This window comes from Spodoptera frugiperda, chromosome 15 (assembly GCF_023101765.2).
Source record: "Spodoptera frugiperda isolate SF20-4 chromosome 15, AGI-APGP_CSIRO_Sfru_2.0, whole genome shotgun sequence".
Lineage (NCBI taxonomy): Eukaryota > Metazoa > Arthropoda > Insecta > Lepidoptera > Noctuidae > Spodoptera > Spodoptera frugiperda.
The window spans coordinates 12,068,753-12,093,360 of record NC_064226.1 but is presented as its reverse complement, the minus strand read 5'-3'; the positions used below and the strand labels follow the sequence as shown (position 1 = coordinate 12,093,360).

At 33.8% G+C, this 24,608-nt stretch overlaps 1 protein-coding gene across 6 annotated transcripts in view; it reads left to right on the top strand.

Moving 5' to 3' along the window:
• LOC118271946 (uncharacterized) overlaps nucleotides 1–24,608 on the top strand; it is a 147,022-nt gene that overhangs the window by 73,076 nt on the left and 49,338 nt on the right. For all 6 annotated transcript variants that reach the window (XR_007706016.1, XM_050698931.1, XM_050698930.1 and 3 more), the window contains exon 3: nucleotides 18,458–18,615. Coding sequence is in view for 5 of the 6 variants with exons in the window: in XM_050698931.1 (XP_050554888.1) it covers nucleotides 18,458–18,615 (158 nt within the window). In the remaining variant the exon portion in view is untranslated. The remainder of the gene's footprint in view (nucleotides 1–18,457; nucleotides 18,616–24,608) is intronic.

Below are 24,608 nucleotides of genomic sequence, written 5' to 3'. Positions count from 1 at the left end.
GCTGGTTTGAGTGGAGATTCGCAAGAGTGGAGTTGCCTTCAGCTCCACTTGGGGGAAGGACGTATCCCAGTAAGATGCTGGTAGGGGTCTTGACCGTACTTCCGGGATTGCTCTGATAGCCGTGGGATGCCCCCCCTTCCTCAAGCAGCTCAACGGATGTTGCTTCCCTTGTCGCTACATGCTAGCGGCCGTTTTCGGGGGCCCACTATTGAGTTTGCGAGTCACCCCCTGCCTGTTTATCCGTATTTTTCAATATTGGTCAGGGGCAGGGGCCATAGTCCCCATAGTTAACCGGTTAACTATTCCACAGCCACCCACACCCATATCCCTATCATTTTTCCTTTTACCATATCTCGCAATAGTCCTGCATCAACCGGGGATTGTCCTTTGGTGTACTTCCATAGTGCATACAGGGATAATCGCCGGCTGATGTCCCCTTACATTTAGATTAAAATTGTTCAACGGGCCTCTGCGAGTTGGCTTCGGCCCCTCGTACGCCTTCCAAAGGTCCGGGACCCCGTGGACCCGAGATTATGTAAAGAATAATATATAATAATATTATTACAGTAATAAAGTACTTCCAATTAAAATGGTAGTTACCGAATCAATAAGAATAGAAGAAACATTCTGAAACAATAACTTTTCTCAGGTATAATCCTAAAAACATAACCTCCAGCAATGTATAGGCATCAAACCATTTCCTGCCATTGTATCAAAGACTAATGAGCAGGCAATCAAATCATAATAGGCTGACGATACCCAAATTGGTATTTAAACTTTCTATGCATCAATCACGAGGTCGTCGAGCCGATGTAAGTAATGTTCACGGCTCAGTTCACACAGTCACTGCTATAATAGTAGTGAATGACAGATCATAGGAGAAACCATTATGACAATTTGTCAAAGTGAAATCTTTGACTTTCCACAAATTAGTCCTATACGTGTGTCCACTTATACCATCGTAAGTGATATTGAGAGAAATTGTTTTACATGACTTATTTACTTATTTATCAGTGTAAGACAAATATAAATGTCTTTAAGACTTTCAATTGTTGCGTCTTACTTTAAAATTTTTACTAGTCTAGGATATTTTTCATTCTCACCACAATTGTGGTTAACAATCCCTGAGAAAGCATCTGGCCCTTCTAACACAGTTTCATCTTACACAACACTTACAAATTGAAATTAATTAACTTCATTTGCAACTTAAACACTACTATCTCCAGTTGTTCCGCGTACATATTACGTTTTCCTTTTCTTTGTCTTTGGTTGCGTTTTTGTAACCGTTTCCGACTGCTTACAGTTATTAAGGACGTGAGAACTAGCCGTACTATATACTGTATCTGACACTTACCACGTTTCATTTAGCTTCAACATCACCAACGATAGCATCGCTATTTCGATATCCATCGACAGCTGAGAAAAGATAACATTCATACGTGCACTAAATTCAGTAGCATTGTATTGAAATTGGTTTGATTGTGTAGTGACGTAACAGCCACACAATAGTGTCTCGATTGACTCTCACAGTGTTGTTTGTTCGACGCCTCCATTTATAGTTTTTGTAAAGGCTTTCGCGGATATAATATCTGCGGTTGACAGTGAAAGCCTAGAATCACGAACGCCACATTCAATCAAAACATTGCATTATTGATAGATTTTTCTATTGATTCCTGTGGTTGTGGCTGAAAACGTGTTTTCTCTTTTTTCTTTTCAAAGCTTTTTCACTGCGTCTTCCTATAGTCAGATATTGTAAAAAAATATTTTTATGTAAGCCGATAACACACCGTGCGATAACAATATTTTCGTAAGCGAAATCAGTAGAACAAATCAACAATAGTTATCTTGAGTCCCTGAGATTCTCTCGCAGAATTCCGTTGTTTCTTCAGTTACGACATGGATAACTAATTATGTAATCCTTAAAGGGAACAAACCGCAGACTAGCGTAAGATTTAGTTTGGTTGTTAATTTCTTACTAAACCCACTTGAAACTTTAATGAAAAGTAAGAATTCATTCGTGTATTTCGTAGCGAGTACTGACTCGACTAGAATTACTAGTTTTTGAATTATGGTTAACATTTCTCAAGAAACTTCGGCGTCGCTTGCCATTTAGTTAATGCCAAACTATTTGCTAAACAAATATTACTCAAGGAGGGTTCTTTTCGCAATGTTTGCTTGTCTGTCAATCGCTGTACGGTCAACTCTGACCCATTGATCGCGATCGTGACCGATGACTAACAATGAACAAGTTACAGCATAGAAAATTGGACAGAAACCATCTGGTCGCGTGCAATTTTGACCTTATGGCTATACAATGTCAATTTGCAAGTGATTTGTTGGATCGGCTGGAAGTCTAAGATTGTGTAGTTAGTTTTTGTTTTTAGCAAACGGAACTGATGATGTTCTGGGTTTGAGAGTAAAAAAAGAATGTAACTACATAGTTTATTGGGAATATACATAAATGTCATACAGATAACAGAACTAGAATAATAGAAACAGGGAAAGAAACAGTTATTATTCAAATAGACAAAAATATTTTGTTAATGATCATCGTATTTAAGATAACAGACATTTCGATTACTCTAATTACAACATTTGAGATAAACAATTGCATAACTTAATTTTTTGTTACTCAATACCTGAATTGTAAGTGAAGATATAAATCGATAGTGAAGTAGAAGACTGTGAATAAAACATCGATGACCTGAAAGATGAAATGGATAAGGACGCAGAAGCAAAGACATCAAAAGCTATGGACGATATCATTTATTTGAATATTGCTCTTATTTTAAAGTTTAATACAATTACAGACAATATATTTTAAACTTCTTCAACGTCCAGTCAAGTGCAAGTAATCATTTTAAAGTCAGAATTGCCGGATACAATAATATGGGAGGGCATTGACATGACATGACAGTGGGAGGGCCAAATCGACCTTAAAAGTCCAGTTCAGCAAAATTCTTCGATCAAAACTGCAACGTTCATTCATACTCGCTTTTGTTAAGTGAATCTCGTAATGATCACGCAGATTGTCAAGTATTTTTGCACATAAAAGATTTTGAATTGAATGCAATTTCTTTTTTACATGTACCGCTATAATATGATTTTAATTTTACTCTGCTTCGTTCCGTATGATTGCTTACCATTAATAAGTTGTAATCGTCATAGCATTATGTCCAGAAAGCGTTCAATAGGATTTGTGTTTTTTTTTTTTTGAGGGGGAGGCTTTGTGTTTGACACTACTTTCTTACGTTATGCACTAGTAAAATAACTGGGCGTAGACACAATTATTCTTTATCTCTATGCTATTCATCTCCCGTCGTTGTACAATTAGATACATGTTTTGAATTGCACTAACATTTTGCAAGTGCATTATTACAATTTAGTCACGAATCTCTACTAGCTCCAAACTACGCTTTTAATATCAAGGCTTTAAGAACCGTACCGAAATTAAGAAATGAATGCAACCCAAAAGTAGTTTAAGGTCATCGTGAACTCTACTTTGAGCGTTTCTTTCAAGATTTTTATAAATATAGCCGTTATGATTTCGAAGATGGAAATTATTCCATTCATATTTTTAAGCTAAGAAATAGTATTCTGTGGCCAACAGATGTAGAATGTGGCAATATCAAACTGTTTATCATTATCATCTTCATTAATATGGTAGCTATTGGTCAACACTCCATATAAAAACATTTTATTTTTAATTTTGATGTTAATTATTTTATGTGAAATGATGTCAATATCTAAGTACATGTACATTCCTTACTTTTAATTATTATCATTCTATAACAGATACCTAAAATTCCTCAATAATTTATTCTCACAGCATTCCTCTAACAAGTAGCATTTTATGATCCAAACATTCGTGTCATAGCAACTAACTAAAAGGCTCTAATCACTCGCCGATTGTACACACAATTATACAGCAGTGTCCCTATTTACTGTATACAGCGGCCTGCGTTTGCACAGTGTCGAAACCTCACCTGACACTTGCTGTTAGCCAACCCAGCTGTCTGTCTGGCATGATTTTACGACAAAAATTATCAACACCATATTAATATTCAAAGTGTTGATACATTGCACAAGTTTCGAAGGAAAATATTTTCAATTTTGCAACATCTGTTTTAAATATGGACCAAACTGTCGTTGTTCTACGCAAAAATAGACAAAGAACGTAATTTCAGTTGTATCATCTACATAGAAATTCCCATTAGTTTTACATAACCAACATTTCTCCCATCATCTTTCTGTGATAGTAATTGTTTTGGACACTTTAATTGTACTGAGATCACGATCCGCGTGACGTTCAACGATCTTATGTACACGACACACACAAACGCATGTAATGAAAGTGAAAACGTATAGTTAGGAATGTAAACAAAGATGATCTTCATTTTGTTTTGCTATATTATTTATTTTTGCATCTACTGCTACTGCTACTGTTACTTATAAGGTAACATCTGTTTCATTATTGTCATGACGTCCAGTTAATTCATTATTATCTTCTATTAAATCAAAGTTATTAATAGCTTAGAGATTATGAATTACATTTTCTTACGCAACTTCATTACGCTTATTCTCGTTTTTACCTAATACAATATCAGCAGCTTCGATATCTGTTTAATCAATCTCATTTACTTCATCTTGCATTGTTGATTTGCGTGTAACAAGCTCTTACATGCCAATTTCATAACAGTTATCGAACGATACATAGCAACAATAACTACGATACGTAACATTTATTTAACAACATACATCAATGAAGCTTCGTTAATTTCAGATTACTATCGCAATCATAGCCATATAAGATATACAAAGAAGCCACCATGTTTCAATACTGCGACAAGTATTACAAAATTTTGAAAATGCTGTCAAATCTAATAAGTTTTATTAGCTAAATTCAAAAGAGCGTGAACATGCCTCCGGAATTTTGACGGATAATAAGACTGGTAACGTGTCATGGGTCAATATTTGACATTTAAATAAGGTGGTCTAATAGAGTAATGATGTAATGTCTTCGGTCGGTCTCGTCTTACGAAAGTACACAGTTGTCACTTTGTATGTTTGATATTTAGCTGCGTGCAATATAATTGCGCCTTAGAAAGGTCGCGGCTGTAATTGAAGACTAGATTGTTGTGCGTTTTAAAATAATGATGTAGGTATCTTGCTACATGCTAGGTGTTACGAAGATTGATAGATTTGCATCATTGCAAGTTACAGCATGCTTATACGGATAAAACAAAAGAAAGCTTTGCACCTAATTGCGTCATATTCATGGTAGCTGTATTTGTCTTTAAATTTGATGACAATCAAGTAAAGTTATCAAAAAACCCTTATTAAAATTAAAAACACAATATGTATAAATTAAAACATCCAAATATAGGTATCCCCAAAAACAAAAGACTATTAAAGCCGCATCGTCCCAGATGCCCCATGACGTGGGAACAGTTGGTATTCGGTTTGTCCTTGAACATAAAGACACTCGTATGCACCCCACATCCGGCTGGCCGATATTATTTTTAAATTAAGCAACTGTAGGTAGCATCCAAAGTGTAGGCGAGGTATGAACAAATACATTATTATCAGGAACCGATGAATTCTCCATTTCTTCAGTTATAAGAATTCTTTGACCGCAAAACATATTGTGCATGGTCACCGTAACAAGTATTGCATAAATCAATTCTTATTTTTAGCCCTTCATAAAATTCTCGACCCGCACAATGACGAAGAGTTTTTTGAGATCAAATCTTAAGACATCAAAGTTATTCCATTCGAAGAACTCTCTGATTATTTGCAATAACATCATGATTACGATTAATTTCAAAATGCATTGTGTTAAAAAGCTGAGTATGTTCGGCACAGAAATACTTTTGTTAAATATATACACTTGATTCATATTCAAAAGCGTTGTATACCGATTTGTACATTTTTCGTCATCTGTCTGTACCACGCCTTAGCTCCCTACAAGGGCTTAATCGTGGCAACCTTTAGCAATAAAATGTAGCTCATGTTTTAATACTTCACGCCCACTTGTATTTGGTTTAGCATCGTGACTCAAATTCGGACATGACCCCGCAAATCTATCTTAATCTCCGAGATTTGTACAAACAACGCAATTACAAATTATAACATTACTCATAGTGGTGTAATTACCAAATCTTTGATTAACATCAATCTCACGAATATCTTTATATAGTGCAAACAACGCACCATTGCAGCCAATTGACATTTCGTTAACTCCGACCTCTGCAAAGTTCAGCCTTCATTTCGATTTTAGTATCGAGATATTGGTAATTTACCCACCATTTATACCCAAATTCGTGGAATATTATGAGAATGATTCCGATCTGCAGTTCGGCTATTTACGTTTCGTTTAACAGTTTGTTGATTTTCAAAGCGAGGTTCTCGAATTGCATGATGTGCTGTAATTATATCCTTACGTCCTTCCCTTTCCCTCATTACGTTAACTGGACGACCTCCAAACTTCTCGTCAGCAGCTGTTTCATTTTAGTTCATTTTTGAGACTTTAACGTGCGTATTGACAATTTTTTGCTGTAAACATTGATGTGGTGGTCAAGTTTTTAAGTACTATACTTGCATTGTAAGCAGTTTGCTCGTTTATGAGTATATCATTAAGCTGTTCCAGATCGCCGCCTATATGTTTAAAAGTCATAAATATTAATGTAATCGGCATTGTTAATAAATTCATTCTATACTTTACTTCAGGACATTGTTAATCTTCTGTGATTCTAAAAACTTTCCGTGGCACATGTTAACAATTCTTTATGTTTCTTTACGTCATCATTATCACGGTTAGCCAGCATTCCGTTGCCTACGCCGATTCCAGTTTCACTTTTTAGCGTCTGTTCAGTGAAAGTAGTTGATTCGAACTCCCAACTCTTCCTTTCATTCGGCCCGTGCCGTTTCATAAAAAATATTAAATCAATCTCATACATTTCCTGTATTGTGTCATTTCAATGTTTGTTTAATGAATATAATCATTGTTTAAGCGCTAATATTTGCTTACATTAACACTTAATGTATGATTGTGTACTGTTTCATTATTATTAATGGTTCTTACTTGTATCCGAAGTACAGTGTTTTTGAAACTCGTGTTTCTAATTGAAACTAATAAACTTCCGTAATTGATACATTTCGAAACGATTAGCAGTGATTTATGGCTTAAAAGGATTTTTATTTTATTTTACTAAATATTCACCTCTTAATTTTTTTTTCAAGTATTTGCATCCTCATCCCTGTTCTTAATAAGTTTCATAACCAATTATTATAATAATGAACCATTTGTTTATTTAAATAACAATATTGGTTTTTCAACTATATAATGATCGATCTTTTGTTGCATATTTGTAACGTCCTTGCATATCAAAGTCTAAATAGTTATAGCCATACCTGGTTTCAACTCGAGGCAAACGGGTGATCAGGAAGAGAACAACTTTCGTTTTCACGCACCTGTCTTGTTCTGCAGCTTTTATATGCAGTTTTTATCTCAATTGATAGTCAGCTCAACAAGCTATAAAATAAAGTTGTTTTTTGATCGATAAGAAGTATCTGTTGTGTGATGGTCAGTGATCTCTGGCGATCTGTTCGTTTGTGTCGGTGTCTTATTGATGGGTCAGGAACTACGAATAGTTTTTGCGTGCAAAATAAGCAATTGTGTCGGTAATGTTTTATTCTATTATAATAGTGTTGCTTTAATTTGGCTCTTGACCTCTCTTTAAGGCTTCAACTGCAAATGATGTAAACGCAATTTTGTTTTGTTGTGCCTAAAGATCTGCTGTTCTATGACGACACTTACATAAAATAAGCAGCATCCAACGTCTACTACTCGGTTGTGACCTTCATACTCATTTACCTTTTTGTACCTTGCCAAATGTTATTTCTAATTTGGCTTAAGTATAATATATTCAAATTACATGGTTAGTAACGCCTAAAATTTTACGTAATTCCCCCTTATAGACTTTCGCTCACGACCGTGCGTGCTTGTAATGTGTGCGGAGATTCTCACACGACGAAGTTTATTGTAGGTAGATGTTCAAGATAATTTACAGTAGTGTCGTTATCTCTGAACCTTGTTATATCATTTGATAAAGGTAGAGTTACTACATAAGCTTTACGATTCATGTTTTCAAGTATTGAGTAATCTTTTGTTTAATAGAAACAGACGAGAGACTCTCACAGGTCCACGAAAATGCGAGGATGATTTAGATATGAATAATTATGGCCATGCTTACTTTCAAAATTAAAGTCCACCATTATTAATTGTTAAACCATTGATAGCAATATCGATTTTATAAATAGCATTAAAGCACAACCACCAAAAACAATAAGACATTCTCGGACATGTTCTGTCAGTCATCAGTCATTCTGCTCGTCAGTCAGTACTGGTTTGTCATCTAGTAATCAATCAACCATTGTACCATTCATACAAGACAGAAACACTTGTTCTTAAACCTCTTGGAAATATGGACAAACGGTACTACGACCACACATGTTTGTTAGTAATTATGCAAGAATCGTAAGTCGTTAAGACGAAGAAGTATGTGGCGAGTGGTATGAAGATTTTTGGGTAAAGCAAAGACTTGAAGACAAAAAGTGGACTTAGTTATGCTGTTGATAGTTTTAAGGATTTTATAGTTGATGGCAATGCCCTAGAATACCTCGTTAAGCAAGGTTTGTTACCTAACAAAACCCATCTTCGGTGTTCGGAACGTCATTATCATTTTTTGTACATTTAGCAGTATACTACAGCTTTAAAAAAAGAATATATTACGTAAACATTATTAGATAACAGTTATTTATTAAACGTTACGTCATTATGATCATCCTAATCGTTGAACTCCTAATCATTAATCTCTTGTTCGTGACATTATTGACTTATAAAGGTCCTACATTTAGCAAAAAATAAACCTTTGCTTTTCCAATTTGATTATAATACTCTCTGATATAAGGTTTAAAATGAAAAATCAGACAAGAATTGGATAAGGTACAATTGGTTATTAAAGATTATAGGACACCTGTTATAGGTAAAGATGTGTATGGTCTTGTGTCATCCATCTCAGTGAGTGATGACGAAATCAAACCCCAATTCATTGAATAAGACAGTTATGGTGTGAACACCAATGGAAGATCTTTAACCCACGCCTCAGATGCATCAAGCCATTGCTCACTGGCTTATTGATATGGGAAAATGTACCTTGTACTATGTGGTATTAAAACTCAAACTAGATATTAAATTTCGAACGCAGTTTTCTGATGATTCAAGCTGCGTGCGGTAAAGAACTCAATCCACTGGTTTTGTTAATTTTTAATATGATAAAGGTAATATAAATAAGGGCGAACGATTTTTTGAGTCTATACTAATTGGGCATATAGTAAAGCTGGGAGTTCCAGAATATTTCAAGGAACTTATAATTTAATGAATATGAGTCAACTTCAATCATTTCACATCCAATAATCGTCATTTCATCATATAATTGTGCTCAATTCAGCAGTATTACACAGTAACAAGATATAAATTAATAAGCAAATTGAATCAATTTACGATTTCATGCACTAATCTGAGATAAACAGATTTACAAACAATTTCAGATTAAATGTTGCATGAACATCTTCATTTTAAAATGAGTGCTCATCTCCATGTTTCAATTACTTATGTAAGTTTAAAATTGGTCTTTCAGTTATTAGCTAATCTTGTATGTAAAGCAATTTAACTTCAAACAATTGAATGCATTATTACGTAAGTCATAGTGCGTGTTATTAAGTACAGCTTCCTACGTCTCACTAAACATTAGTTTTGTATCGTTTTGTTAATACTTTTCGCCATCTAATGGATCTTAGATTACTTATCTTTGATTCTTATTATACTTTTTATTTCTTCTTTTATTCATTTCTCATTTTCATTGTCGTTGAATTGTAACAAAGTTTCAATGAGACTGTATTTTATTTATTTATTTAACATTTTATGTACAAAACGAACATAAACGGGCTTCATGCCGAATGGCATTCTCTACCAGTCAACTATTTTATAACCAAATTTTATAGTGTTATAAATTAAAAAGTATTACAAACAGAGTGAATAAATACATCTAGTCTTTTTGCCAGTATAATACTTTAATATTTTTAGAACCAGTATTCTTATTATCAAACAAGCAAGATTCTTACCAACAAACTTAATCAAATTACTTATACAAAACAAGTAACAGCACAACTTACAATTTGCCAAACCAATATAAGACAAAATTGCAAGTTTATTCCCTATAAACGTGCAATTTTGTCCATAACGCTACAGTCAAATTTAAGCCTTATCGACTAATTTGCACAAGATGGTCATTCTATACATAGTTACAATTATAACCAAAACCACATAACGTTCACTTTCAATGAACTAACGAGTCAATCGAAGAATTTATTACATTCGCAGATTCGTGACTTGCCTTCATCAAAGGTCAGTGTTCGCCATTAAATTATGGCTTAACCTACGGTCTATTAAATCAGAATCAGATTAAAATAAGATTATACAGATTTATATCTACCATTTATTATGATTTTGTTCATAAAATGTTTAATAATGTGGATTTTTTAATTAGTGGGTCAATTATTATTTGTTTGTTGTTAATTACAAATACTTATTTTTAATAGAAATATTCAACCAATCTAGTGTGTAAACAACAGTACTGGATGTTGTTTCTACTTTTGACTACAAAATATGAAGTCAACAAAGAACATATTGACTGCACGATTGGCGCGGTGGTTGGGCGAACTACTGCCATGCAACGTCTAGCGGGTTTGATTCTAGCTCAGAGCAACTATTTGTGTGATACACACATTGTTGTTTCGGGTCTGGGTGTCATGTGTACGTGAAAACGCACCCAGGATACAGGAGAAAATCGAATATAGGGCAAAGTTAAAATAAGGCATATAATAGTCATTTAATACTAAACAACACTACAATAATACAAAAATACAATCCCTTCATCGACACTACCATAAATCGAACTAAAGCCTACATTTTCCTAGAAAAGCTTCGCAAAGCCGTTCACTATTATAAAGATCTAGCATTCTATCAAAGGTCGCCAAGAGATGACCAAGGTTGCTCCACATAGCTGCTGGTTGATGGAATAAATCAAGTTACCGCAATTAAGCAGACGACATGTTACTTATGTTTTATTCAAGAACTAGGATTAAGTCTTTATTAGTTACCTACTGGTTATAGGTGACTTGTTCATTGTCGGATTGTGTAATCGTTGGTACTTAGAGCTTTTATGTGAGTTAACGTTTCTTTGTTTGTTAAATGTTTTTCTGGACTATGGTTGATAGTAACTTTATCTTTATGTAAACGTAGTCAAGGGAATGCTGACTAGATTTTTGGATGAGTTGTTATGTCCTTTTTGCGGCCGTAGGAAAACTTGCAATTTTTTTGTCCTATTAATTTTAATGACATCATAAAGTGTTATTGAGTGTAATTATAACTTTTTAAATAAAAAATAATATGTCAAAGTGTAATTGGAAAAACCAAGGAAGAGATTATTTTTAACTTAAAAAGAGGTGACGTTAATTAAGAATCAAAAAAAAGCGATCCGAAAAAGGGATAATGGCTCAACTTTACAACGCGATCAATACAGAAATTGAATTCAGATCCAAAATAAAAAGTAAAAAGATTGATACAAGTCCTAAAGATACGGATGTCGGGGCTAAAGTAAGATTTATCATCAACATTATTAATGAAATGGAACTTTTTGAAGATACCTTTTAAAATAACACTTAAGGAAATGCTAAAAAACTTTCAAAAATAATTGAATACATCCCATTTGTTAGGTAACACGACAAAGATGTTAGAAACAGAAATTATTCCGACAGCAGAAATTACAAAAAAGAATGAGACAAAACATAAATTGTCGATTACAATAAATATCTCACTTAAATAATTTGAATTTTAAGTTCGCTTGCATTTCCATGCAAATGTATTGACGTAAGTTATGATTATTGAAATTGAGAATGCAACAATATTTTTATATAACTTGGACTTGTTCGACCAGTATTTGCATAAATACCGTCGAAAATAATTACGTGAATTAGGATCGATTTTTGACATTAGTTGCATAGAATGTCTGACAAAAATCGACTATATTCCACAGATTTTATATTAAAATTCCATTGGATGGATTTTTGTCTTTTATATTTTAAAGGGAAAAATCTTGAATTCTTAAAAGCAGCCCTGTCAGATTCATTCATGAAAGTGTTAACTTCTAGTAAAATATTGCATACATACTTTAAGACCAAGTACAAGAATGCAGGAAACGACCCTGCAAGGCCGTTGTACTGTTACTTACGTTTGTAGACCAATAGCCAACGTGTTGCAATTGTGAATTTTAATGCATGCATAGAAGGGTCAGTCTTGAATGGACTGCAGTCATGCATAGTTTTGAACACACTGGTTAATAAAGGTACGTTTATTGTCATCGTGTGTATGAAACGAATTCTATATGGATATCAAAGTCTACCCAGAAAACTTTAACCATTATTTTATATTACATTTACCAATAATAAATATCACTTTGCCGTTTTTTGTATCCATCTATTGATAAATTTTATTAGAGCGTTCGTTACACTTTTAGACTCACCACTAGGCTCTAGACTGAAGTAAACAGGATAGTATATTGTATCAGCAGCCCTTAAACCCTCAATGTTACTGATTTCTTCGTACCCTGTAACACCATTACCATTTTCGTCACATTTTATCGTCACCATCTATTCCGTAGCAAGGACAAAGAATGCTTCTGACGCCTAGTGTGAAGAATGCAACACTTTTACTACACTTTGCTTTCGACCTCCACACTGGTAATGTATCGCAATTCACAATTGTTCGTATATGGTCGAACGCACGCATTTTATGCAACTTAGCATTATAGTTATGTGATAGAGAATTACTCAATAATTCGTGGTATCGGCTGCCAAATTATTGGTTTCTTTTAATTCTTGCCTTATTATAACTTTAAGAGCTTCAACTTCAAAATTGGCATATTTTATAAATACTTAACTAAGGATTACAAAATTTCCGAATACACCTAATCCAATGTCCATTTTTTTCAAGAACCACTTCCAAAAAATAAAATCTCTTCTTTGGGACCCAAGGCCGTTTTGCCAGTTTTTGGCAGTCGGGTTGAATATTAAAGTTCCCAGCGGGATGGTGTGTCTAATTCCGTCAGTGACCTAACCTTCATTATATTTAGATCTTTTAGGGTCTCCGTTGAATTCTTCTTTTATGTTGACTTTATCTTTCAGAATCGATGCAGTTAGTGTAGTCTGGTTCTGGCTAATTTTCTTGAATTTCTTTGGCTATCACTTTTTAGAGGGACTGGTTTAGCTTTTTTTAATTGTATGGTTATAATTATATGGTATGGTTTTTGTGTAGCATTATCTTTACTTCACTTTAGTGTCGATTGATATTTTTCTTTATTTTAAATACCGGACTAACTTAGTTTTAAATACTGGGCCTTCTAATTAATGTCTTAAATTTGGAGGCATTTTTTTTAACTAGATTGTTAAACGTTTAGTCATCAAAGTTAAGCCTGATTAATGAACAAAAATATAGATCACCTAAAAACATAAAGCACGTAATATTGCATACTCAGATGCCCTAAAATTAGAACGCCAAGAAGTGTTAGATGCACTGTAATTAAAAGTGATTTATTACACCTAAACCTTTGTACCTTTTAACATTTTTATTATCTCTGGAAATGTTTTCGCTGGCTATAAAAAGTTTTAGAGGCCAACGTCCCTAAATTTAAAGTAAAAAGCGACAGATCTCAGGTAGAAACCGCAAGTTTTAGGTCTTTGAATTAAATAATCCTGATATTTATTTAGAAATGATACCGGATGACATCATCTGCTGGTTTTATAATACTGTCTTTTATTGGTTGGATAACATTTATTTAAATTATATTAAAAAAAATGTCATGAAGATATTCTTTTCAAAAAAAGATTATTTAATTTCCTCAAATTCTGATAATATGTTACATAAAAATTGCTAATTTATTATGCTCTAAGTCTTCTAAGTCCTAGAAATAGTAGAATAGATGAAACTGATCTAACATTTTTTTAATATTTTATCGTACCTTGGTCTTGTATCACCAATGGCAAAACGCTAATCCATCAAATTAAATCCGAATAAGTAAACTAATTACACGTAAACCAAACATGAGATGTAAATATTGACAGACGTGATAGTAAACCTATTAATTACGCAAATAGAGTTTTGTTTGAAAACAAGTGAAGCACGCTAAGTGCTAACATGCAATCTCATAACAGTTACGAAATGTAGCATCGTGATGCACAAAAAGTATTGTGTATTTGTATCGTCGTAACTCAATGGAGATCTCACTTTTTCATGTTTGGATGGGTAGTACGAATAGAGGATTTAGACGTAGCGATGGTAAAATGGAAGGAAAATTTAGAAACTTTTTGCAATGAAGGTCGTGGCCAAGATCCAAGAAGAGCCAAGATGCCTAAATAAATATTTTAGCTAAAGTAAATTAAATATTAGCTTGGTTAGGTATTCACGACACAACTAAATGAATTAAAGCTACTCTACAACACAAATATTTTGGTTTCTTAAAACAGAACCTGCAAATTAGACAAAAGACTATGATTCTTTTCAAACAAGTGTAAACCAGTATAAATAATAGATACGATATAAATATGACAAGATGCAGGTAGCTGGAGTAATGGAAATATCTTAAGGCGATCGAGGTGTGGTCAACCTTGCATAGTCCACGACGTTGTTCGCACTTCACCGTATTTAAAATGTTCAATCAAGTGCAGAGGTGAATGTATACATGTGTACAGATTATTGCTTTGATGTAGATACTTAAGACACAATGAGTGTGTGTGTTTAATTAGACATTGTTAGTAACTAAAACTGTTGAGCGCAAGGTTTAATATAATCAAAAGTGAAATGAAGTACGTATTATCGTTAATAATATTCCAAATGTACAACACAGGACATATCATAAGACCGTTAAAAAAAGAGAGATAGAGCGAGAGACAGACAGAGAGAGAGAGAGAGAGAGATATGCGTATAAATTTCTATTATAATGTTTTGACACCATCATCGTCATCATAGCCTCTAGACGTTCAATGCTCAACATAGCCTCTCCATCATTCAATTTGGAGAGGCTATGCCATAACATAAGACAAATTCTAAATACATAGACCCAAAAGAAACGATTCATATTCTAAACCATCAGCATAATGCAACTGAATCGCAATTGAACTTTCGACCTTGGCCCACAAATCAAATCGCTGGCCACACACTAGTTGCACTTGTCTGTCTGCCAAGAGAATTAATGATGGCATTCAAACAAATGCAAGCATAATAGCCACTAATATTGGCATTATCTTGTCAGGAGCACACAGTACGATCATTACTTTCTATCAATATATCATTTGGTGCATTGTGAAACAAAATGTCAACGTCACGCCACCGCTAAAACATCACAAACCTTATCCTGATACAATATGCTATCCTTAGCGATAAATCAGAAGAATGATTAAGCACGACTGACCGTCCATTGGCGAATAAATACAAAATAGCTCTAACGAAGGCTATTCAGCACAAATAACGAACTGAATATGACAATATGAGGCTAGATTATGAGAAGGATGACGCCACGAATTGTGCATTACTTACTGCAGGGTGACTTGTAAAAGAAACTGTGGGTAGGGATTGGATGTATCGATATTATGAAGAAGAAAATTGTTTTTAAAAAGAACTACGGATTAAACTGAATTTGGAAGTCGATAAAAAGGACATTGGCCTAAACTTAGAAGAACGACATCTAGTGAGTGCTCACTAGATCTAATAACTTATTGAGCTTGGCTTATTGATTTAGATTTTTAATTACAGAAACACGTTGTAATCAAGAAATGTAATTAAAAAGAAAAATATCATTAAGACAATTTTTGAAACCATTCAGTTTTATTTCCGCTTAGGGCTTAAGGAAAATGGTAACTTTATCGACAGAATCATCTCATATTGCATCCCTAATAATAACGTGTACCATATATGATTGATTCTGATTAGAATTTGATGAAGAGAAGAGAAAGCTAGTGCGAATTCGATTTATTATCGTGAATGTATCATTAAGGCTTATAGTAAGTAGATAATTTGCGTAATGACTTAAAATACCTTTAACTTACTGAATAGCTAATCTAGGTTGTATAAAGGGTTAAGTTAATTTAAACTTTGAGTTATTTTATTAAGGTTCTGTATACCTTAAACCCTTTGTCTGTTGGGGACACTAATCAGTATACAACTTGTAGTACCGTACACTGGTAATATTGTATAGTTCTCTAAACAGATAATAGATGGCGTTAATATATTTTTTGTCAAGCTATCTCTATGTTGTAGCCAGTTCTTTTTAAAATAGCTCTATTATCACGTATACTTCTTTTTAATTTCCGCTAACCATTATAATCGTGCTAGCTTTCGATTTCATGTGAATGCGATGATTATAGCAATTTTAACTGTGCTTTTATAATAGCGCTATTTCTGTTTACTTTCGATTTCATTTTACGAGGTCTTTGATATTTTATTTATGTGCTTTTTTCCTAGTTCTGGAGAAACCTATTAGATTTAGATTTTCTCAAATAATAAAAGCTGAAGTTCGATGTTCCTCTCTTTGAGGAACATGCCCTCTATTTGACGTGTCAGTATAAACCTCATATTCATGGTAGTATGCAATGTCACAATTGACGTATCTATCACTTTAAACCAGGAAAATACGGCGCTAAGCAATAAGTAGAATTTACTTATTTCAGTACCTCTAATGTTAATTTAATGACACATCTATACGTGTGCAGGTATAGCTATTTAAGTACACACATTTCTACTCGATTAATTTAATTTAAATGTTTTATTAATTGTATTAAACTGAGATTAAGTAACTGTAATCATGTTTTCATTCAATGAGAAAGAAATTATTTTGAAATTGGTAAGCCTAATTCTTTTTTACCTCCATTTCAGTGTGCCATTGTTGAGCCCACCAGACCAACAAATAAGTTTACGTTATTAATTTCATATCGCAAAAATTACTGACCAAAAAAAATCTTTTAACAGAATCCTTTCAACACTTTCTTATTAAAGTAACGGTCTATTTAAAACCAGCTTTTTAGTAACAAACATTGCCTAGTTATTGTTACATATAACAAGCAGCAAAAACTCACTGTTTACACAGTCCGGTACCCTTTAAAATGGATACGGAATCGACCACAACACTTTATGGTAAAATATTCCTACTTCCCTCAACACTACGGTTGCTATTACTTCGTATTTCACATGATTAGTTTCTTCCTAGTTAACAATACATACAGTCTCATCAATATTTTTGTTATAAATCATCGCAATATTGATTGATTGTCTTATTACGTCATCGATGGCTTTGTGTGGAGTTTTTGCAATTCAATAATTACCAGCATTTATGTTTGCTTGTCCGTCATCATGTTTTGTGTTTGAGTCATTCAGATCCTCATAAATAATTTGTAAAAGAATTGTAACCAGTTGATTCAAGAAATGACCACCCACGACTGGTTTGTTGCCTGTTATTTGAATACTGATATTAAATTCAAGGATTACTTTATTAATATGTCTACGTATTATCTTGACGGCGCCATTCTACGTTGTATTGTAACAATATTCTCGGGTATTATTTACTTGTGATATTTTGGTGACAATGACATCTTATTGTCGGGCGCTGTGCTTGAGAACCCATATTAATTCAAGTTAAAATTTTAAATTACTTTGAAGTTGCCAAATAAAACACCTAATAACTCTGCTTTAAACATCAACTGTCAAGCTTTCATAGCAGAAATGAGCAATTCTTTATCACTTTTAAACCAGAACAATGTAAAATTAGCTACACCTAGTTATATTTACTCTTATTTGACACACCACCTCATATAAACAACATTTGAAGCAAAACTAAGAGGATTAGTAGAGCGGAACTCTGTTGCGGCTGCGACGATGTCATCTGATTACAACAACGTTGCTACATTAGGATTAATATCTAAACTCCAGTAATCGCACCTTACAAAAGTAACGCCGACCAAGGTTATTCTTAAACAGACGTTTTGCAAGATAATATGAATGAAAACGTTTTAGTAAATGCTCATAATGAAACTACTGTTGAACATGTGTGTTATGACAATATGGCTGTGTCTAGCCATGGTGATAGAGGTTGGAATGATTAAATATATAAAATAGTTTCATATAGAAAGCTAAAAAGAGTGTAATGCGTAAAACAGACTCTTAAGATAATTAAACTAATGCTATAATAATATGAAGAACTCGATCAGAACAACTAAATTTAGCTAGAGCAGTAAATATAAGTAAGCAAATTGAAGAATTGTATTAAAATGTTATTTCTTTTGTTAACAGGAACACATACAGGAAGTATTGGATAAATGGACACAGATAGATGACGAGATATGGGCGAAGGTGATAGTGTTCGAGAGGAACAGACGCGTTGCCAAAGCGTATGCGCGTGCGCCCGTGCTCACTATCAACGGCTCGGACGACGGATTTGACGGCATGAGGTAAGAAATTACACTATTTAATTATTACAAGTAAACTACATCATAAATTTCCTACCACAAATCTACTTGATAAGGTGATACTGTAGTTATAATTATGTTCCATGAGTAACACCTTAGCCATTTTATCTTCTAATACCTTGCAGTAGATGAATTTAACAACCAGATTTACTAATGATTCAAACATTCGTAATCTGGAATCAGTTTTGATACAATTTCCGTATAATTCCAAAACCAGCCAATATAAAACAGCCGCGCTAGGTATTACTCAATCTTACAAACGCACCTAGTTTTAATTATAAATCAAGTTCCAACTAATCTGAGCATAATTGCGAAATGTCTGCATTGCTGAGTACTTAGTACTGAGCCGGCACCATTGTGGCACGTGGGTGCTCTAAATTCTGAACAATCCTATTTATTAGCATTGAACATATTAATTTCTTGTTCCTAATCAATAACTGTCAGTTTAACAGTTTTGATTACAATTTCTTCTGTTGTATCGCCTTTACATTGTTCTACTTCTTAATCAGCTGTTGGTTTCAATTTACTCGCTTGTCAATCGTGTTCGTTGGGTCGTTATGGGTGATAGTCATTCATTCAATCCATTGTTACGCTTTGCTTTATTGTGTTCTGTTACAATTTTATTTTTAATTGTATTGTTGTTGACAACTTTAGTGTTATCTCGTACTAAAATGATTTCTGTTTCGCAAATAACTATTAAATATTTGTTTGCTAATACATTGTTTATATAATATATATTTAAGTAATGTTAGCATTTCTTCATTCACATCAACCTTGTTTACTCCCATAAAGTATTGATTACTTTCATTAGTTTCTATGTCAATGGTGTTGACTACTGGTGTTTTTAATTGTTAACTATTATCGTTATGGTAAATCGTTACTCAATATAATTACTATTGTGAAACTATTTCTGGTTCAGCCACACTAGGACCTGTTGGAGTCACGTTGTCGTGATACGTTTCGCTTATCGATTAGAACGAGACATTCAGCTCATTATTTTACCAGTGTGAAGGCTTTGTCATTCGTTTTCGTCAGTTGTCTTATGTCTGACCTTATTTTTGAGAACAGCTTTAATTAGGAAATGGTTAAAGATAAAAGTGTTATTAATTGGTCGTTGGTCACATAAATCATTTATTTCTAAATGCTTACTGACAGTTTTTAATAAACACACAGCAACTGTTTTTCAATTAATGTTTCCGAAGTTTTATTACTCTGCTATTTATTGGATTCCTTGAATATTTTAAGTGGATAATAAAATCTTGTGCTTGGATAAATATCGACTTCCATCTATTATACTGTTGTACTTGGTTTCACTTATACAATCGAGATATTCAACCAGCTATAAATATAATAGTTCGGTAATCTCAGCAATTGATCTATTACTTTGTTCCGGATTCGATTACTCATGGATTAGAAAATGTTAATTTAGATCATTGTTAATTAAAGCATATCGTATTACATAACATACATACAACAGATGTTTAAGAGATTGTTATTTTTAACTCTGTTACTTCCTACATATTCATTAAATGATATATCAATACCAGTTTCCATTCTGCTAATAAAATCTTAATATAGGGTTTCATATCCCCGTAAAACTCTCACGAGTTTCAAGCACATAAGCCTATATTTATTGCCTATAATTAAAAGGCCAATAACGCAGAGTTTTTAGAAGCCAATGAATTGTGTGAATTATATATAGATGCCGAAGTAAACGCTAACAAAAGACATGAAACCAACGAAGCGTGGTCCAAGCAAGGTTACGACAACGATACTAACTGTAGTTTCACCTGTTCTAGTGAAGAATAAATTGTTATCAAGATCATAATTCGTGTCAGCACGCGTGATAGTGAAAGTTTTGGCGAATAAGTAGGTGTTGAGCGTACATGTGATAAATCGGTGTTATGAAAAATGAGTAGAGACTAAGATTATGGAATTTTAAATTGAAATTGAATGCTTTTTTACTTGTGTACATTTAAAATTCTCTTCCAAAGTAATAAGGGACAATCAAGCTTTGTGTTTTAAAGAAATAACTCCAGAAAACACGAAATTCGCAACAATACCAAAGCAGTAACTAGTCCCTCTATCTAGCTTACAATCATTCAGTGCAAGCCCATACTCCTTTCAAGCGCACTGATTGTCCAATTATCCTTAGTATATGGAGACTGCAGTAACAAGCCTCTTGTTCAACAAAATCAGTAATTGTAAACACTTCAATATCCATACGTATACCATTATCATAGTCTCTCCTTATGGTAAGGTAGTGTTAGGCAACCTCGCGTGCGAAAACGTCGATAACGTTTTGATTATGGCAATCAATTGCCCAACAGTGTGGCCAGCACACATCGAGGTTACGAGGATTGATACGTTAACAGACAGGTTTCGACAAGAACTGTTTACAATTTAGCTTGATCGTGTGCATCTTGTTAGCATTTTGAGAGAATGGAGCAACTTGTTATGACGTCTAATTTTAATTTTGTCTCGTTTACGCTTGAGACAATTATAATGTCCGAACAAATTATTGTTGTTGTTAAATAAAGTTTGAAAATCAACGAATCATTTGCTGTATTAAACGTCATAAATATTAAAGTCAATGTAATCAGTGGAGTGAACGACGATGGCGTCCCATTCAATTTAGATTGAAAAACGGAGCATTGAACTTCCCTCACACCTCGAAAGCTGTCTCTAAATATTAAGTTGTTTCGAACAAACGTGATCGACTAGTTACTAATAAACTCGTGACCTAACTACTAACAACGTAGAAATAAGAGGTACTGTAAGTTTCCTTGAAGTTATGACAGATTGAGCTGTTGAGAACCAAATTATTGCTGTTCGTTTAGCAGCGGTCGTAGTTGAAATTGTCGGTAATAAATATATTTGTACGAATGTTGCAATATTAGCGGGACATGTTGCCAAACTTTGTCAGTTTCTCATGCTTGTAATTACGCTCGTTACTTAAATTAGTTGCTATTATTTTTAAATTATTATTACCTTCTTTACCATGCTCCTCTAATCTCTATATTTAGAGTCTCTTGAAATAATTTTCTGCACAAACGCTAAGAATTTGCACAGAATTGCTTTTCTCCTTCATTCCCAGCTTGTTAAAGAATGTGTGCCAATCGTCATGCTCTGATACCGTCCCCTTGTTGTCCACCTCTGTACTTATACTTAATAACACATCATTTCCTTTTAAATTACACCCTTCGATTAATGAATGTGCATGAGTATAATTTCTTTCTTCATTTCCATTAATATTGTTTAGTTTAGTCAAAGAGACTAAAGAAAATTCCTCAAGAAATTCCATATACTTCCTTCATTCTTCGTCTATTCACGGGATATTGAATAAATACATAAAATTAAGATGATAAGAGTGGTGGCGCGTGCCGATGTGATCTGTGCGCGCGCCTGCGCTCCAACCCGTAATGATACGGAAGTCCGTCGCGTCGTAGATCATCGTGCACTGTCCGTGCGCGCTGTGACTTTATACAATACTGCTATTCGTTGGTGTCAATGTTCTTTTGGTTCTTTACTTCATTTTTCTTTTCCATGTCTTGTAGGAACAAAGAAAGTAAGTAAGAGGCTTTTTGTTCAAAGAGATGCGTGTCATTTTTGTTGCAAATACATTTTAAATTTTACTATCACAGCCAAAAATTTCTGCGTCTTCTTTAGTATTCAACTACTTTTACAATGTTTCCGACTCAAAGGACCAAACAGTCATTTTCATTGCCCTCGGCAAACTCATAAAATATGCATTTGCAATAAACATACATTTACTTAAGACTGAACTAGCCACCATAATTTACTTTAAAACATTTACCTCAAAACCCACCTCTCCGTTTAATCCAGGATTTATTTAAAGCAAGATTTGCGCCTCCAGTTTTTACACTGGCTACAAGTAGGAAGTGTCGCCGACGGTGCACGCGCTATCAGATCCACACACACGAAAATCGCCATTTTAATGAAACCAGGCTCTTACACTAGCATTTAATTAGTCCAGATCTAATGTAAGCCTGGGCTAACAGCGAACAATAAAGATCGAACATTCTCCCTAATAATTAGGACTGCAACCGGCTGATAGTAAGCCGGCTTCTAATTTTATGTGAATTAATTGGCCCTATCTTGTAGGAAGTGGAGTTTATGCACTTGTGCTACCGCGCTGGGGAAAATAAAAGTAGGGTTGTGAGATATAATTGTTACGTTTCTGTTTCAGCGTAGATTCACTTTACACAGATACACAGATCTTTACGAGTGGCCAATTTGTATTGTATTTAATGAGTGTCGAACCATTTTTAGCAGTGATTGCGTAAATGTCTTTTTTAACTTAGCTGTGTACGCTACGAGGAATAAAAAAATCCAAGTCACTTTTGAGGCTAACAATCGTTCTACTTACAATGAAAGAGAATGGCCTGCCTTGGTATTTTGTGTAAAAATGGAGTAAAATGATCATAGTCGCAATTCAACTTCAGATACCACAATGGATATCATTAGTAACGTTAAATTTTAAAATCATGATAACGAGACTAAAAGTGTTGATAAAAGAGAGGACAAAAATGGTAAAGGTAATGAAGTAATCTCGAATATGATATTTCAGAGATACTGCAAAAATTACCGCTAAAGTCTTTTTATCTATTGTACCGTATAAAGAATGACACAGTAAGTATATTAGTACAGTTCAAATAATATTTCCTAATACCGCAAGCCAGACCAACGAACCCACCTGGCAATGCGACCCAGTTACCGACGCCCCGTCGATAAACTAGATCGTCAATCTGCCCACACGACTCTTGCTATCATAATTTGCAACGAGCGATCATTCGTCATGTACAACGATTTGTCCCACTGCTACCATTTGTCTTTTTTGATGAGCTGTAATTGTTTCTCGGTTGTGACATCTTTATGCATTTAATTTTGTATAGAAATCTACTTAAATAAATTCATTGTTATTTCTTCCAATAATATCTTCAGTGTCTTCAATAGTGGTAGCTTTTGGTATTTCATCAAGTAGTATTTTAGCATTTTTGTCGCATAATTTAATCGCCAGATCGTCAATCTTAGCATGCGTTTCTATTGAATTAGTCCCAAGAATTTCTGACATAACATAGGAAAAAATACGCTTAATCGCAAGTTCCGAACAATCCTACAATCGTTAGTCGCATAACAGTGTCGTAATCGCAATACACGAACGTTATTGTTTATTGTGTTCTTATCGATATGTTCTTTGTACGGAACCAGTGTGTCAGTGCACAATGGGTGGGGAACCTTGGTTTTTGTGGAACCACACTGTACTTTTGGGTAGGTCATGTTTGTGATAAAGGATCTTTAATGATAGATGACTTAGTTACAAAAGGAATTATTGAACCAAATTACATTTCACTTGCAACTTAAATTCTTTAAGTGAGGACTCATTTCGTACCAAAGGACCAACTTTTATAACATGGTGATCTTAGAGTGTTAAAAATTCACATTTACTTATAACCAGAATTGAACCACTAAATGGTGACCACGAGACACATTACAAACTTTTTGTAGATGAAAACGTAGACCAATTCACAGGAAGCTGTTAAAAGCAACGGTTTGCACATGAAGTTATAAATTTTTAAAACAAAATAACCGACTGTACTCTTAAAATGAACTGGTTTTGCACAATATCGGAGCAGAAATAGTCAGTTTGTACCGTTTCTTTTTTTAAAACCTCCGTCAATATAAAAGAGGGTTAATTTGACGAACAAATGTAATTTAAAAACCTCTGTTTTTCAGATTTAAAAACTTAAAGCGTAATATATTTTAAGATAGACAATTTTAATCCCATCACATCTCAAAAAATAATTAGAGAAATTATTACAGTCGACCGTATAGTAATCTGTCGTCAAATTGTTTTGTAATGTTTGCGCTCTGTGCGTTACTTATACTGGTTTGATTGCCTGCCTGTAATAATATAGAAGTAACTACAAACCAGAGTAAAGTTGTTTAAAATT